General features: G+C 41.4%; 1 protein-coding gene across 1 annotated transcript; it reads left to right on the top strand.

Moving 5' to 3' along the window:
- The first annotated feature begins 1,869 nt into the window (after window positions 1-1,869).
- On the top strand, window positions 1,870-14,387 carry LOC120517483 (2',3'-cyclic nucleotide 3' phosphodiesterase). Its single transcript, XM_039739830.1, has 4 exons — window positions 1,870-2,084; window positions 8,633-9,257; window positions 12,946-13,076; window positions 13,633-14,387. The coding sequence occupies exons 1-4, from the start codon at window positions 2,061-2,063 to the stop codon at window positions 14,104-14,106; spliced, it is 1,254 nt and encodes a 417-aa protein (XP_039595764.1). The 5' UTR covers window positions 1,870-2,060; the 3' UTR covers window positions 14,107-14,387.
- The last annotated feature ends 4,090 nt before the right edge of the window (window positions 14,388-18,477 follow it).

The raw sequence follows: 18,477 nt of genomic DNA, 5'->3' as shown, positions 1-18,477 counted from the left end.
TTCATGCCCTATGAACAAATCCAAACGCTACCCGCCCTTCATAACTTAAATCAGGGGAGCTTTGACAGCTGCCTACCCCACCCTGGCCTGTTACTGTGACTAATCAGGCAAACTCATACGATGGCAATTTAAAACATGGAAGGAAAGATTGGAATGCAGATATTAAAATAAAAATAACCACGAGAAAATGACGAATTCTACCCTGGTGAGAGATCGGGATGGATTTTAACCCAGCACGCGATTTTAAAGAAACCCTCGACAAAATTAGCATACATGCGCCCGCCTATCTAAGCTTAACTAATCGCAAAAGCCGTCTCCTTCACGTGCATATTTTTGACCAATCATGGATAAGACATTTTATTTTATAGTCCCAAAATGCGCCTCCGCCGGATGGTATAGTTTGGCTCCAGTCGGCTAAAGAGACCTTATTATTAGATTACTGTGCAGAATTATGCTGTATCTCAAATGCAATACATCGAGAAAAAACAAAAACAACATGTTGCAGTTCTAGTTGCAGGGTGTCGGAGTCTGTATTAGTGGGATTTTGTCCCAGCCGCACACAATAAGTAACTTCGTGCCTGTCGGCTTCCCAAGCAAAGTTAAAGTGTAGCAGGTGTTCTGACGAAACATCCTACCCATCGAAATGATCTACTCACTGATACTACGCATGCGCAGACCAAAATTTTTACAGTTTTCTGCATAGGTATTTACTGTCAACATTTTATAAGTTGTATATTTTGCATCTGTGACTATTAATCTTGTACAGGCCATTGTATCCATGCACGGCTGTGTCTCTTTCGGACATTAAATGATGCATATAGAATAAATTGAGAAATGTTAGCATTTCCATAAATTTGATAGACGACTTCTAAATACAACATGTTAAATGATGATAAGGTATAACGTTATAAGTTTAATGTTACGACTTACAATAAACGGATGGATGTAACATATACGGTGTATATACCGTATCTGCCATTTAAATAAACTACGGTAGGATACTTCGACAAAGTAGGACAAATCGTCAGAACGCCGGCAGACCAGCATGCTATTCGTACTAGGTAGATTTTTTAATAATGTAGTTTTAAAATAAAAGATTACAACTAACAATGCAAGTGAAGTATTATTATTTTACAAAATACGCCTAAAACCTAAAAAGGCAAGACATTGCTTTCTGTCTTGGCATTACCTAAATCAGGGGTGTCAAACTCCAGTCCTGGAGGGCCGCAGTGGCTGCAGGTTTTCATTCTAGCCATCTTCTTAATTAGTGACCAGTTTTTGCTGCTGATTACTACTTTTAATTAACTTGACTCAGGCCCTTTAGTTGTTTGTTTTTCCATAATTAGCAGCCAAACAATAACGAGAAATAAAACAATCTGCCACATCACACAATATCTGAAAATAAAGAAAGGTGAAGGTCTCAGTAAGGTTGATCTCTCAACTCACCAAAACACTTTGACGATGTTGTTATGAAAAATTGAAAATCAACAGTTTTTGAAATGTCAGCTGTGCCAGAACGAGAGCAACAACAAGCGGTGGAATTAAATAACGGGTTTAATTAACAGCAAGAATTGGCTTCTCATTCAGAAACTGGTTGGAGTTTGAAGCCCCAGTTTGGCCGGTCATCTGTTGGCTCGTGTCACGTCTCATTTCTGTTTAGCTGTATTTTAATGAGGTGGCGTATCAATTCGGAGGACTGACGCCTTCTAACTGGGCTATTAAAATGTGAATTAATTAGCAGTGAAAACGGGTCACTGATTAGGAAAAGAGTTAGAATGAAAACCTGTAGCCGCTGCGGCCCTCCAAGCCTGGAGTTCGACACACATGACCTAAATGATGCACGGTCCGGCGCGGCAGGTGTCGTTGTCGCACTGGCGCTTTAATTGGCGCGCTCAGCCCGGCGTTCTCTTCCCGTCACGACGCTGCGCGCTACCGCACACGCATCTCCCGCCCATTTTGACCGCTCAGTTTCGTTTTCGTTAATTCTCGTGGCGCTCGACTGTTTTGTTTATAGCGAAGAAATACCCGCCCATCGAGCCGTGTCTGTGAGCAAGCTGCGCATGGCAAGACTCGTCTCTGGTTTGGTGAGTGCCTTTAAATATCGTCAATTATTGCTCATTAATTGGGGAAGGCAGCACTTTAATATGGCAGAGAACGTACGAAAATAGCCAACAATACGTGCGGAATACGAGGCATCGGTAATCATCCGTGGTGTTGGCCTAAGTAGTTCCGCCACGCCGGGGGGGGGGTTGCTTTCCGTTATCGTAATGGTGCGCAGTAGGCCACATGCGCACTGATACCTCGGAAGGAAGAACGAACAACTTGTTTAGGTCTAAATGTGATTTTTGACGATGTCTGAGAACTGTGTGTGTGGACATTTGCAGCTGGATGCCTCTCACTTTCAAGAGTTGCAAAGTGCCACAAGCTCCCTTCTTCTTCATGTTTTCCCACTAATATGTGGGGTCGATGTGCTTGATCAGCTTTTTCCAAACAGCTGGGCCCTGCATCTTCTTGCCAGTCAAGCCCTTTTGCTTCAGATCTTCTTTTATTTTATCCATCCACCTCTGCTTTGGCCTTCCTCACTTTCTTTCCCTGTTTTTCCATCCCCATCACTCTTTTTGCTCACATATTTATTGTCTCCCCTCACCACATGTCCCATCTATTTCAAGCTGCCTTCCTGTGTCTCATTTCTTATTCTGTCCTTTTTTGTAACACCACACATCCATCCCATTCTCCTTTCGAGTAATTCATTTATGTCAGTGTTACTTTTGTTAATTATTTGCTTTATGTATCTGTTATGTTCCTTGTATGTTGTGGGTATTTCCCCAAGAGAAGGAGCCACCTGCTCATAACTGCAAGGGACTGCCCTCCGCCTTATAAAGGACAACCCACAGTTCCTGTTACATGAGTCAGATGACTGCTAACCACCACGTGCAACAACCCAGCAGGTGTTTTTGTTTTGGCTCTTTATCTTAAACTGTGTGGGTCAAAATGAGCCACTTCAGCATGTTAACATGAAGAAGGAAAAAAAAAAAAACTTTACAGACTTTCCACATTTGCATTAAGGTGACCACACTTCACATGTAAGACCACGACCATAAATGACAAGAAGTCAAATGACTTAAGGATGAAAAATTGACAGTAAACCATATGTTAGACAACTCAGAACCGGAGAGTGTCAAAATGATCCCTAACATAATAGGGCGGTTAACTAGGTTCCAGAACCGTCATGTTCGTCTGCCTTTTTCTGTTTGTTTCTGTCTGAGTTGTCACATGTTGTGTCAGCATTTACAGTGCGTCAGGAAAGTATTCACAGCGCATCACTTTTTCCACATTTTGTTATGTTACAGCCTTATTCCAAAATGGATTAAATTCATTTTTTTCCTCAGAATTCTACACAAACAACACCCCATAATGACAACGTGAAAAAAGTTTACTTGAGGTTTTTGCAAGTTTATTAAAAATATAAAAACTGAGAAATCCCATGTCCATAAGTATTCACAGCCTTTACTCAATACTTTCTCGATGCACCTTTGGCAGCAATTCCAGCCTCAAGTCTTTTTGAATATGATGCCACAAGCTTGGCACACCTATCCTTGGCCAGTTTCGCCCATTCCTCTTTGCAGCACCTCTCAAGCTCCATCAGGTTGGATGGGAAGCGTCGGTGCACAGCCATTTTAAGATCTCTCCAGAGATGTTCAATCAGATTCAAGTCTGGGCTCTGGCTGGGCCACTCAAGGACATTCACAGAGTTGTCCTAAAGCCACTCCTTTGAGATCTTGGCTGTGTGCTTAGGGTCGCTGTCCTGCTGAAAGATGAACCGTCGCACCACTCTGAGGTCAAGAGCGCTCTGGAGCAGGTTTTCATCCAGGATGTCTCTGTACATTGCTGCAGTCATCTTTCCCTTTATCCTGACTAGTCTCCCAGTTCCTGCCGCTGAAAAACATCCCCACAGCATGATGCTGCCACCACCATGCTTCACTGTAGGGATGGTATTGGCCTGGTGATGAGCGGTGCCTGGTTTCCTCCAAACGTGACGCCTGGCATTCACACCAAAGAGTTCAATCTTTGTCTCATCAGACCAGAGAATTTTGTTTCTCATGGTCTGAGAGTCCTTCAGGTGCCTTTTGGCAAACTCCAGGCGGGCTGCCATGTGCCTTTTACTAAGGAGTGGCTTCCGTCTGGCCACTCTACCATACAGGCCTGATTGGTGGATTGCTGCAGATATGGTTGTCCTTCTGGAAGGTTCTCCTCTCTCCACAGAGGACCTTTGAAGCTCTGACAGAGTGACCATCAGGTTCTTGGTCACCTCCTGACTAAGGCCCTTCTCCCCCGATCGCTCAGTTTAGATGGCCGGCCAGCTCTAGGAAGAGTCCTGGTGGTTTCGAACTTCTTCCACTTATGATGATGGAGGCCACTGTGCTCATTGGGACCTTCAAAGCAGCAGAAATTTTTCTGTAACCTTCCCCAGATTTGTGCCTCGAGACAATCCTGTCTCGGAGGTCTACAGACAATTCCTTTGACTTCATGCTTGGTTTGTGCTCTGACATGAACTGTCAAATGTGGGACCTTCTATAGACAGGTGTGTGCCTTTCCAAATCATGTCCAATCAACTGAATTTACCACAGGTGGACTCCAATGAAGCTGCAGAAACATCTCAAGGATGATCGGGGGAACAGGATAAACCCGAGCTCAATTTGGAGCTTCATGGCAAAGGCTGTGAATACTTATGTACATGTGCTTTCTCAGTTTTTTTATTTTTAATAAATTTGCAAAAACATCAAGTAAACTTTTTTCACGTTGTCATTATGGGGTGTTGTGTGTAGAATTCTAAGGAAAAAAATGAATTTAATCCATTTTGGAATAAGGCTGTAAGATAACAAAATGTGGAAAAAGTTATGTGCTCTGAATACTTTCCAGATGCACTGTATGTATATATATTTGTGTGTGTATATATTAGGTGAAAGTATTTCTAACAGTGGAGCCAACTCAAAGTGCTTTACAAAAAAATAGAATTCTAAAAAACAAATTAATAACATGAAATACAAAAAAATAAACACAAACTTACATAATGCAGATAAATAAGTAAGGAATAAAAATGCCACGTTTGGATCAAAAATTGTTGCCAGCCACTTTGTATAGGAATAGCAAGTTCACTAATTCTTCATCTTTTGGGGGGGAAAAAAAAACCTCCGAAGTACTCACCTGCTTTGCCTCTGGGACCTTGGAACACCATGGAAAGTTCTTGTAGGTGACTTCATACCGTACAAACAGGCAGGTCAAATTGTACAAATACTGAGTGAGCTTCTGACAGGTTCAAGCATTGCGATTAATGTGTTTTGTTTGCTGCTGTGGTTGCCAACAGACGTAAATGTTCAACTATGGCATAGAGAATGGTAGAATAAACGCTTATACGCGACCTATTCATACAACACCAGCTGTCTGTATTGATGCGGAATGTTTAAATCTGTTTGTGTACAGATATCAATGAGTAACAAAGCATCATTTGGTTTCACTTGTGTCGGTCATTTGCCCATGTCCTAATGTCTGAGAGTATTTTAGTGTTGTGGGGTTTTGTAGTAGTGTGCCCACCCTTCATGTTTTTTCTGAGTATAGAGAAAGTATTGGAATCATCCAAAAAATTTTGATTTTGAGATTCTCATGAATCTCGACGTTTTAGACCTCCCTGAGTCTCTAAATACCATTTTTCGAATTATGTGTGTGTATGTACGTAAACACGATAACTTGAGTACACTTGATCAACCAAAGTTTGCATACAGGTGTTAGGTACAAAACATAGATTTCCGTCAACTTTTGAGCTATTTCCGTTAACCTAAAGTGGTACTTTTTTTATTTGTGCAGCTGCAGAGTCCGATTTATTCAACTTTACTTTTATAATAAATGTTCAATATATTATTAATTTGATTTGATTTGTTTTTGATTGTTCTTTAATTTACTAGGTTAACTAGGTTCCAGAACCGTCATGTTAGTCTGCCTTTTTTAGTCTGATTTGTTTTTAATTGTTCTTTAATGTACATAATATAAAAAATATAATAATTGTCTTGTGGTATACTCCTCAAATATCCATCCCCATATCTGAGTATACGAGTATACCACTCCCGATTTTTTTTTTATTTGTTCTTCCTGGTATTCTTAATATTAATATGTCACTTTTAATTTTTGTACACCTTACTTACCTACTTGTTCAGTATATTTCTTTTTCACATTTTCTTCTTTGTTCATTTCTGATTGCTGTACTATAATTTACTTAACCTATTTGCTGCGTGAAAGAGTAATGTTTTTTGTCAGTTGTTTATTAGAAACTATCTTGTGGTTTTCTAGTCATTGGTTGTTATTGCCATGAAGTACAGAGTTACTAAGCACAAAAGTCCAAATGATGGCTCAAAATGCCCACTAGAGGGGAGAAACAGTCAAACCCCAACTAGTAACAAGAGGGCACACAGAATATTTATAAATGCAAAACAATTTTTATTATACAGAAATGTTCTGTAATAACCGAAGTGCCAAACAATATCTCAATACACGATACAAAAAATAGTCAAAAGACAGAGCACAGAGGTCAACAAAATCCAGGAAATCGTGAAAAAAGCACAATAAGAGACGCTCTCCACCAACTGTGGGCACGTTCAATGAACCACAAGGGACTGTGGGTTTTTCCAGTCTTTATTGGGATTAGGGAAGCTCCTTGACAGTGATGGGAACCATGAACAAGACTCACAGAAGATACATAGAAATTAAATGACCAACAATGTGAATATAAACAAAAGAATCAGAAAAGTCATAAAAATGTTATTTTAACTTCAGCAAGTGGAGGACCCCAGCCTGGAATATAATGTTATCAGTTTTATTATTCTTAAACTGAACTGGCATTTTCTTTACTTGGGTGTACAGTATTTCGGTACTGACCTGCCTCTATTCTGAGCCAGGGCACTGTCTGTGCAGCCATTAGTATGTTCTGCCTGTGTTTGTGGTGGGTTTTCCTCCCATAACCCAAAGATGTCTATGGTAGGTTAGTTGTCAACTGTTATTTGCCCTTGAATGACTGTGTGCACCATGTGATGGACTGACTGCTCTTTCAGGGTTCTTTCCCCTTTGCAGCCGCTGATGCTGGGACAGACACCAGCTCTCCATGACACTGAACTGGATGAGTGGGATAGAACTGGGATGTGTAAGTCATGGATGTGCAGGATCTGAGCTCGTGGGTGCAGTCTTGTGTATCATATTCCCGTTTTTAAGTGTCCATTTGTAAAGTCCTGTAACACTTGATTTTTTTTGTGCAGTGGTGCCTTCGTTTTGCGAACATAATTTGTAATCCAATCCAATAATCCAAAGCACTCGTATATCAAAGCGAATTTCCCCATAAGAAGTAATGGAAACTCGGATTATGCGTTCCACAACCCAAACATATGTATATAAAAATGATTAATACAAAATATAAAGTAAAAATACATAAAATAAATTAACCTGCGCTTTACTATTGAAAAGAATTGTGGCTGGTGTGAAGGGGGATGAGAGAGAGGAGAGGAGGAGGAGAAGGAGAAGGAGAAGTAGTAGGGTTATTGTGTAGGACGGCTTTCACTCAAAGTAATGGAATCCCTGCTATCTGTTGGCTCACTGGAATCTTTTTCTTTTTTTGCGACTTTAACAAGGAGCCTATCCAGTGACAGTTGCTTTTGCCTCCTTTTGAGGATTTTGCGTAAATGTGACATTACATTTTTGTTAAACAGATTCATAGCTCGCACACAAAATAAAAAAAATTCTTTACGCACACACATGTGGTCACAACGCTTAAATAAACAATATACGCTCGTACGGATGTTAACTATACGAGTGAGGCACGCCGACTGAGACTGAACATGGGAGACGATTACCCACAATCCCGCAGCGAGAGAGATTACCACCTCAGTTATGATCACGTGACCCTCGGCAGACAAAGCGTATACGTACTACCCGTATTGCAAGACCTCGCTCGTTTATCAAGTTAAAATTTATTAAAAATTTTTGCTCGTCTTGCAAAACACTCGAAGACCAAGGTTTTACCATATCTGTAATACCTAACTGCAAAAGCAGTCATCCTGTTACTGTTCTATAGATATTCATGTAAATGGTTGTATTCTGGGGGCGGCACAGTGGCATAGTAGTAGTGCTGCTGCCTCGCAGTTAGGAGACCAGGGTTCGCTTCCTGGGTCCTCCCTGTGTGGAGTTTGCATGTTCTCCCCGTGTCTGCGTGGGTTTCCTCCCACAGTCCAAAGACATGCAGGTTAGGTTTGGAGATCCTAAATTGGTCCTAGTGTGTACTTGGTGTTTGGTGTCCCTGCCCAGGATTTGTAGCTGCCTTGCACTGTGTGCTGGCTGGGATTGGCTCCAGTAGACCCCCCGTGACCCTGTGTTAGGATATAGAGGGTTGGATGATGACTGACTTGACTGACTGGTTGTACTCTGGTATGTAGAAGAAAGCTTGAGTATTTAATTCTTGTAAAATCTAAATCGATGCATTCCAATTTTCACTAAGTAATTGATTGTTTGCTTAAAATGGGAATATTGATGAAATCTAATTTAGAAATTCTTGTTCTAGAAATTCAACCATTCTTTTTTTTTTTTTTTTTTTCAGATTAGAAGATTTTCCCTCAAGTCATTTTCATTTTTTTCAAAACAAAAAAGCAACAGCAGAATGTCAAGCATTGAGGATGGCTCACTGGAGTTTCCTTTTCTATCGGATGCATCAAATGATAGTTATTATTCCCGTACTTTGATGATTATAAGAGGGCTTCCTGGTAGTGGCAAGACCTTACTAGCCCAGGAAATCAACAAACGTTTTAGAGAAAGCTGCCAGGTGATTTCTTATGCCCCCCCTCTGCCTGACAATTCAAATCAATTCGAAAAACTGGCAAATGATACCTCTGACTCCTGTAAGAATGGGAAAGAAGTTGTTGTTGTGGATCATACCAACCACCATTTGGAATGGCTAGAGCAGCTCTTTGATATTGCAAATTGCCACCAATATACCGTCCTTATTATTGAGCCCAAGACATCCTGGAGACATGAAATGAAACAGCAATGCCAGTGCCCGCCCTCAGAAATGGAAAAAATGAAAGAAGCCTTGTCACAGCCTCTCTTGCCCTTATACTATGGCTGGTTCCTGACTCATGAAAGTGAACATCACTTAAAGAGCCTTTGTAAAAAGTTTCTGAAACTCATGAATGAACTGAATGAAGAGAACAAGCATTTGGAAGAGTGTAAGCACTGTAAATGTGGTAATTATATCAGGGAAGGTTACTGGTAGCTGTACAGTCAACTACTAATTTATAAATAAATAAAATGGGAGACATCCTCTTTAGGCAAGAGAGAGAGAAAACCACAAATATTGGAATAAAATCACCCCAGTTGGGACACTGAGAGTTTTAAAAGGCAAATGACAAACATCTCCGTCACTTTGATTCCGACTAAAAGCCAAAGTGCATCCCTTCAACCAACTTAAGGTAGAAATTGTGCAGTGGTGTCTTTAGCCTACCTGCCTGAGGGATCAGCATTTTAGTTGGCTATCTATTCTAAAGTCATTTCTTTGAGGAAAAAAAGTTTTGATTTACACAAAATTTCCCTGTGAGTACCTTTACCAAGGTCACATAAGTGGCTGAAGGGTTTGTACCCCTGCTTTACAAATCCAGCATGTTTAATCAGGTCCTTCACACAGTTTTTGTCTGTGTGAAGTTTGACTGTCTTCCCCACTTATTTGTGGACTTTCCACCCACAACTCGTGAGAAGTTAAGCAAAATGACACCTTTTTGATGAAGGGGCTGGAGTTGCCTCGAAAGCTTGTATATTGTAATCTTTCTACTTAGCCAATAAAAAGTTGTCATTTTGCTTAACTTCTCATTACATCCATAATGGCTAACGCGGTACAGCACCCACAACCAAAAAGACATAGGTGTTTGGCTAATCGGCAGCTGTAAATTGCCTGTCTAGTGTGGCTTGGAGTGTGTGTGTGTGTGTGCAAGTGATTTAATGCTCTGTCTTGGCTTATTTCCCCACCTTTCACTGGATGTTACAGTGTTCCTGAATTGGTTAGGTGTAATATTAAAATTATTTATGAAGACAGGGTCCTAGAGTAACCCTAGTCGTACTTTCAGACTCTTTATTATATAGACCTGGATAAAGTGTCTTAAATCCCCACTTATAGCCTTCATATTTATACTTGACACCCTGTTATAAGCCAAAACAATCAGAACAGGAGAGATTTACACTTTTATTCTTACATTACAGATTAATACTCTCTAACATAAGGTTCCTAAATGTGCCAAAAACAGAAGAACAGTAATGTGTGTGACAAATCATACCATTTATAACCTGAATGGATAGCAGGTATCATACTAGGAGTCTCTGATCTGGTATGGTCTCTGGATGGAATGATGGACTAAGACCAAGACCATACTGGATCAGAAACCAATCAGCAAGTTGAAGAGCCACTTGGTTATCTGGAGTATATTGTATACCTAGAATCCTAGCAAGACAAGCTCTTATCTATCCAGGTTGTATTTGGTATTGTTTGTCACACTCATTACTTTGCTTCTCTATTATATGTAATAAAGAATCTAAAAGTAAGAATTGTTATGAGTCTGGCACCATAAAATAGCAAATTCAGATGAAGCCTTCAAAATGGCCCAGAGAAAACAGGCCAGAAACCTAACCAGTCTGCCCAAAAATAGGTCTTAAACTAGTGGAGCCGGACCCTTGGAAATGGTGATGCTTGAACAGGCTTTTAAAGTTCAGAATGCAAAAGAGACTCTCAAATATCTGTAAAAAAATGTTATACCTGCATTGTTATCACTCTTTAATATTATTTTTATCAGTATGCTGCTGCTGGAGTAGGTGAATTTCCCCTCGGGATTAATAAAGTATCTATCTATCTATCACAAGAGCCACTCTGGATTGTACAGAGACCAGTCATCTTTATAAAAGAGGATTTATTAACAAAAATTGCAAAAATAACAAAATACTCAAAAAAAATAAAATAAAAAAAAAATTACAGAAAGGGAAGCAAAAAGGTATTGCATAAAAGCCAATCCCAAGTCCCAATACAAAAACCAGAAATCAGAATACTTAACGCAGTAGCGAAAATCACAAGAAACTTTTTACAAAGAAGCAGATAATCAAAATAAGAACTTGACCAATCACCAATGGCAATGGACTGCATCTCCCATAAGGCTTTGGGGGTGAGCCTCTCAACACTGACATACGGGTGGCTCTGCCTCCTGGGGAACCACCCAGGGAACATAGACATTTAAAGAAACAGTACATAAATACTTTTAAACATAACAAAAACAATATATTAGACATTTCAACTAAATAATAAATGAACAGAACAATATTAACTATGGTAAATGATTTCAACTGAAAAATGAATGAAAAAGACAAAGAAAAGGAACAAACATAATCCAGGGAAGGAACCTGGCCAAAACATAACAAGAATAGGGTCACCCTAGGACGCTTCCATGACAAAATGATTGGCATAGTCGACAGAATTTTGGGCTAACCGTGTCTTGCACGCTGTTGGCGAATACTGTTTTGATTAGTGAATGAGTAATAAAGTAGTTACAAGATAAATACTGAAAGCTGCTTTTCTGCTTAATGCCAGTCAGTCAGTCATTTATTTATTTCCCAACCTGCGATATCCTAACACAGCATCACTGGGGTCTGTTGGAGCTAATCCCAGCCAACACAGGGCACAAGGCAGGAACAAATCCCCAGGCAGGGCACCAGTCCACCACAGGGGACACACACCAAGCACAATTTAGGATCGCCATTGCACCTAACCTGCATGTCTTTGAACTATGGGAGGAAACCCATGCAGACACTGGGAGAATATGAAAAATCCATGCACCCAGGAAGCGAACCCAGGTCTCCTCACTACAAGGCAGCACTACCACTGTGCCACTATGCTACCCTCTGCTTAATGTGGACAGAATCAAACAGGGTCTTTTGACTGGATGTGGTGCAGAAAACCAGGAATGTGGCTTTTTTGGTTTCCACTAAACAAGCCTCCAGTGTTTTTTTTTCTAGTTTCGGCTGATGTTTACTTGATATATTTGACCGTTTTTGTAAGTCACTTTGGAAAAAACTGTCTGCTTAGCAAATGCATTTAAAATTTAAAATGGGGATTCCAAATCTGTCCCTGGTTTGTAAGTGTGTGTGTGTGAGAGTGTGTGAGAGTGTGTATGCCCTCCAGAGAGCTTGCATCCTGTGCAGGGTTGATTCCTGACTTGTATCTGATGCTGTCAGGTGTATGTGTGAGCAGACTCTCCAGTCGAGTAAACATTTGCCTTGGTTTGCTGCTGGCCTTGTGCCCAGTGTTTTTCAGATCAGGTCCAGCTCCTTGCCAAACTGTAATGATAAAAGCATGTACAGAAAATGGTTGGATCGTGCTTGAATGTACTGTTTATACAATTTGCAGTAGATGTTAATTAGATGTACTGTATATATTAAGATCTTCTTTTTTGTTGTTTGCACGGTTTGACCAGATATGGAACTAAAATATTAGCATGGCTTTGAAAATTCTAATTTTTTGTGGTGCATCCCTTTGAATTCAAAGACAAGAGCCTAACATTCCCATATTAAACATGGCAGTGAAATCTTGAGGATGTAAACACAACACTTTGCCTTTTGCAATTGGAACAGGAGATAGAGGTGGTCTGCTGCTAATGTGGTGCCGCAGTTGTCACAGTTACTTCAATTCTAGTCTTTGAGGGCTCAAGCACTTTTGACCGTGTAGACTGTTTCTAACTCCCCTAAATGTCAGTCTCCTGGATTTCAGATTCTTAATATCCATGTGAGCTTAGCTGTCTGTTGTTTGTAGCATCTTGTGTTATTTTTATAATATTTCAGTATTGATTATAATAGAGGTTATTTATTTTTCCTTTTGTATTCTAGTTTCCCTGAACTCTGCAGAGAAGACCATCAACTTTGAGACATACTTTCATCACGAAGGGCCGCTTCATTGTACCACAAAGTACTGCAACTATGGGTCTGCTGAAGGCGCTTCTGAATACTCGGAAAAGAAGGTGTGGAATAAACCTTTTTTAAGATACTTTAGGCTGCAGGCAGGATTTAGATGTGTAAGTTTTCTAACGAAAGAAAGGATTTGTCCAAAAATCCTCCAAAACGGTAGAATCACTTAAGTCTCGCATTTTGATGAAATTGGCTCTGGACTATATGAGTACTTTTGTGGAAGACCACCTTAACCTACTGCAGTTTACCTATAAGAAATACTGAAGTGGAGGATGCGATTAACTGTCTGCTACACAAGGGTTATTCTCACCTGGACAAAGCTGGCAGCACTGCAAGGATTGTGTTTTTTGATTTCTCCAGTGCCTTCAGTAACAAACAGTTATCCCTGTGAAGGGTTGCGCTCACGAGATATGCGGCACAGTAGCTCTCCAGGACTGGAGTTGGAGACCCCTGGTGTAGTGCGATGTTTCTCTGACGTAATGGTTCAGAGTTCATCTTGTGTCAAGCTAATTTTGGAGAGGAAACTCCTCAAACAAAATGTCTGTTGATAGTCAAATTAACTCTCTTGACATCCATTTTACATGTTTGCCTTTGTTTTCCTTTTTACAGGCCGTGAAAGACAATTATGGCTCTGCTTTCAAGCTGGCAATATCGGCCTTGTTCATCACCCCCAGGACTCTGGGAGCAAAAGTCAGTCTTACACATGATCAGCTACGTTTGTGGCCAAATGATGAACAGCAGTGTAAAGTAGGTCCTCCTTTCGGCAGCCGTGCACACATCACCCTGGGTGTTGCCCCTGGTGTGCAGGATGTGCAAACTGGCATTGACCTGCTGGAAATGGTCTCCATGATGCAGGAAGGAGACAAATTTGAGACGGTTTCAGAGGTCAGCGAGGGAAAGCTGTATTACTTTCCTCGGGGTATGTGGATGTTGGAATTAACCAAAAATGAAGAAGTGAAGAGTGTGTTCTCTGGATATTATTCCAAGCGTAAAAATGAAGAAGGGAAAGAAGGAGAGGACAAGAAAACCGAGGACAAGAAAACCGAGAACAAGCCGAGTCGTTGGAAATGTGGATTGCAGTGAGTGTCACTGCGTTCTTACCAGAGTGTGCCTTACGCCTTCATTCACTAATCAAACCACTAGAACGTGCTCGCCATCCCTTTGAAATTGAAAAAGAGAGCTTGTGCAAATGAGGTATGGAAACGTTACAAAGATGAATATGTGCTTTTTTTGTTGCTTTTGGTAGAACAGTCAATGCTGAATCAATTTAAGGATGGCTATTCATAAATCATTGCTTTGTTTCTCACTTTTATTAAGAAATGCAAATGTAGCAAAGTCAAATAAAATAAAGGCAATTGTGTCAATTTGGATGTTTTTGTGTCCCAGCAGGTATGAAAACTACGGCCTGTAAATTGGTACTCATTGCAACAGCCACTTAGCTGTGTCCTGAAGGGGCACACTAAGGCCAACAACAAGCTGCCTCCCCTCCATCATGTGTAGACTTGCTGCTTTAACAGGCTAATTACAGAATGGATGATGGGGATGAGAAGTGGAGTAGCAAAATTAAGACTTTAGAACAATTTAGACAGGAACAGGCCATTCAGCCCAATAATCTTGCAAGTCCTCTTTACCTAAATTGAGTTTTAAAGCCCAACCCACACGACTTGTTTGTTTATTCCACTGGGGGGTTTCGCTCGCCACCCCCGGGACAGCCATTTCGCGTCTCTGCCGCTCGCGTACGTGGATTTCACTTTCACTGAACAACAAATCTTTTATTTCTCGCGGATACGCCTCTTCACTGGGAAGTAACACTTACTTTTCCCTGATGGCAGCACGAATTAGACAATCTACAAATCTCCAAGTTAAACTTTTAGACCAAACAATATCTACATACTTCTGTCATATCGCCTTTGTCCATATATTCGATCTCTTTTTGCTGTTCCATTATTTCAATGAGTAATAATTTGTTTGCGCTCATGTGATCTTTACTATCCGTTTTTTGAGACTTTCGAATTTTAGCACTTTCATAATCTCTAACCAGCTCTGCATGTTTATCGCACGTTTTTGAACCTCTTTACGACGTTCTACTTTGTCTTCTACTCTTTGTCTTTTATTTCCGATCCTGCTTGGAACTGCGTGGCAATAGCAATCACGCCAATGAGAAGAGCGAGGACCGTGGGCGTGGTTGTCAATGTTTGAAAGGAGGGCGGGACCTGAAATTTTCTCTCGCGGGAGTTGAAATCATCGCCGAGAAAGTCTCGTCCCGGGATTTCTTTTTATAATAGAGATTTATATCTGTTACTTACCACCCTTTGAAGTGCAGTCAGCATCAATCACTAACGCTACTACGTGGGCGGAGCCACGGGGACGGCTAGTATTTTATTTTTATACTAGGGGGCTTTGCTCACCCAACCGCTCTCTCCGGGGGCGCGTTTAGAATAATATAATAATATATAATGAATAGATATAGATCTATCCGTGTTTAATTTGGAGCTTCATTTCCCTCTTTGTAGAAATCTCCCAAAACAAAAAAGTTTCTCAGCATTTCTCGCTGGCGGCCGAGCAGAAGAATTACTGATCCAGCAGGATGATGGGGAAAAATCAATTTAAAAAAAAAAAAGAAGAGCAACTTAAGTAATAAGTAGAAATAAAACGTGAACCGTGTATAAATGAGTACAACAGGCCCTAAGCTGGTTGTGGAGCTGGGGCTCGTTCAAGTAGAAACACAGGAGTCATTCTCAGCAGTTTATTTCAAGCATTTCTTTATTGATGGTGATATACAGTAAATATAATTACTAAAATAGATCGAGAAACATTATGCAAATTGTCTTTTCTGTCAAACATGGGATGTTCATTTCTTTTTTAAGTTCAGTTTTTGTTTGGCACGCTATTCAGTGTATTCTGCGTCAGGAAAGCCAGCCCACGTGACGTGTGCGCGGCCGTCGTCGTATTTCGACACCGAGGGAGGCCCGCGCTGCGCGACAGGCGCTTGATGCTCTCGAGCCTTCACAGGCACAACCCGACTGGCCGGCGCGGCGACAAACACTGCACTTTTTATGTTTGTCTAAGGAAAATAAAAATTATTCAGCCAACCAAAACATCTGCATAACATCCCAGTGCCACTGTGACAAGCAGCTAAAGATGGGCCAGGTTGGCACTGCCAGTCTCTGCTGTATCGGCTACCAGAACGTGGTTTGTGTTAGGCTTTGTTCCATATCTTTAGGAAGTGAATAGAATGTGTGCACTTTTTTTAAAAAAAAAAATAGAATACCCGTTTATTTAGGAGAAACTCCCAAGCTGAAAGTTCCATCCAAATAACATGATGGTAGCGAGCAGTAAAGCAGCCCACCTCCCACAGACACGGGTGGTCCATTCAGCAAGTGCTCACCTCTGCACACGACCATTCTCCTATCGACTATTACAGCACATGGAGTTCAAGCCAATAAGCAGCGGTCAGCCATGACTTGGTATTTACTGACAGATCGCTCGGTAACGGACGATGAACGCCGTCCTCAGTTAACCCCTGAACTGATCCCATGTACGGAATGCTGCGGTCAGGCGGGTCGCGCCAGTGGGCTCAACTCGCGGTACTGCAGGCAAAACGGAGCAAAGCAGAAGTGAACTTGCAGCCTGCAGACATCGTCGAACTGAAACTCCAGATCTGCACCTTTAAGAAAGTCTGTCTGATTCAATAAGCCAACCAATTAAATGAAACTGGCCCGTTTACTTTGGGTTCAAGGCCGGAATCGGACTAGGATATTTCCCTGAAATGGCAAATCCAGCCACTCTTCCAGTTATTTCACTGAGCCGGCTCCTGCTTTGCACCTGATGCTGCCCGGATTGCCGCCATCTCCACACAATTCTGAACTTAAAGGGCGCAACAGCACAAAGGCTAATGGAAGAGAACGAGGTCTAACAATTTTTAATAAAAATAAAATAAAATGACCAACTCAATTCTGCTGTCCGTTTGATCTCCAAACACATAGAAGAGAGTGTTGGGAAAAACCACAATAAATATGCGCCATTTTTAGTGAACCCCCCTTGAATTTTAAACTGCTGCGCCTCACTTTCGGTGATTAAAGCGTCGTGGAGGCCGCCCGCTATTTTAGATGCCCCCCCTTCCAGCCTTGGCTCTTTGAATTTCGCTTCTAACGCTCAGCTATTATTACAACACATCTTGCACGTTTTTTTCTCACAATCAAGTGCCTTATTATTACTTAAACATTAATTAACTGTCCACTCACAAATTTACAAAACAAAAACATTCAAGACATTTCCTGTGGGTAAAAGTTTACGATATTGTCCTCAGGGTCACACCGCCGCTGCCGGGACAGCCGTGAACTCAATGCAAACAATCCCGATAGCAACAGCGCCCTCTAGTGGCACACGGTGGTCATAGCAGGACCTCTCTCATCTGTACTGAAACAACCCAAAAGAAAAAAAACACTCGATGAGGATTACAATATATTCTAAAGTGGAATAATAATAGCAATAATTCTTTACATTTTTAGAGCGCTTATTCTCACTACTCGTGGACCCGGGACAAGAAGCCACGATCCCCTTTACTCGACGGATTCAAACAAAATGCCTTCAAAGAGGTGGAGACCTGGCGCTGCTTGCGGCTTGGCGGAAAGATAATGACTCAAATGTGCCCCTTCCTCACTTCCTACTTTTCGACATGCTGTAGGAAAAATAAATAATTTTGGTCAACACATGTCAGATGAGGCGTAACTTTCCAGCTGCAACTACAAGTATACTTGATCGAGATTGCAAGATTAGCGCGAGCGCAGCTACAGAAAAGAAAACTTCAGCTTAGCTTTCTCGCTTCAGCCGGTCCGTAAACCGAGAAGAGCGGAGGAGGATTTGAGAAGAGGGGAGCGGAACTAACCCGCACACCCAGAGTGGTCAGATCTGACATATTCACCCACTAGGATGGCAGGCGAATCGCCACCGGGTGTGTGTGTGTGTGATTGGGGGGTTCTGGATAGGCGATTGGTCACTGCAGGTATGAATGACCCCGCACACAAAAAAAGAAAGTTTCAAAAGGGGCACATCCATGAACTGATCCGCTTCAGGCGACTCGCCGCAACTCAGCGCTGTCTCTCCGACCCCCACACACCCACCCACCGGTGCACAGGTCCACTCACGATGAGAAAACTCTTGGCCCTCAACTTTCTGAGATGAAGTGTCCATGCAAACAGGTCTTAAAAAATACAACTCTGGACGGCCGAAGCACAAGCCATCCCCCAGGCCAGCGTCCGAGGGTTTATGTCCAAAAGTTCGCACTAAGTCTCCATGTGGCTCACAGGCTTTCCTGTCTGACAGGAGATGAGGTCTTTTCTGTTAACTCCAGCAAAAGGCAAAAAAAAAAAAAAAAATCCCAAAAAATTAATTACAAAAAAAAAAAAAAAAGAGTTCTTGTTAAATCCAAGAAAAAAACACCGAAGAAGGTAA

The sequence above is a fragment of the Polypterus senegalus genome, chromosome 17 (assembly GCF_016835505.1).
Source record: "Polypterus senegalus isolate Bchr_013 chromosome 17, ASM1683550v1, whole genome shotgun sequence".
Taxonomy (NCBI): Eukaryota; Metazoa; Chordata; class Cladistia; order Polypteriformes; family Polypteridae; genus Polypterus; species Polypterus senegalus.
The sequence above is the reverse complement of the archived record's forward strand: the minus strand, read 5'-3'. Positions and strand labels throughout refer to the sequence as shown.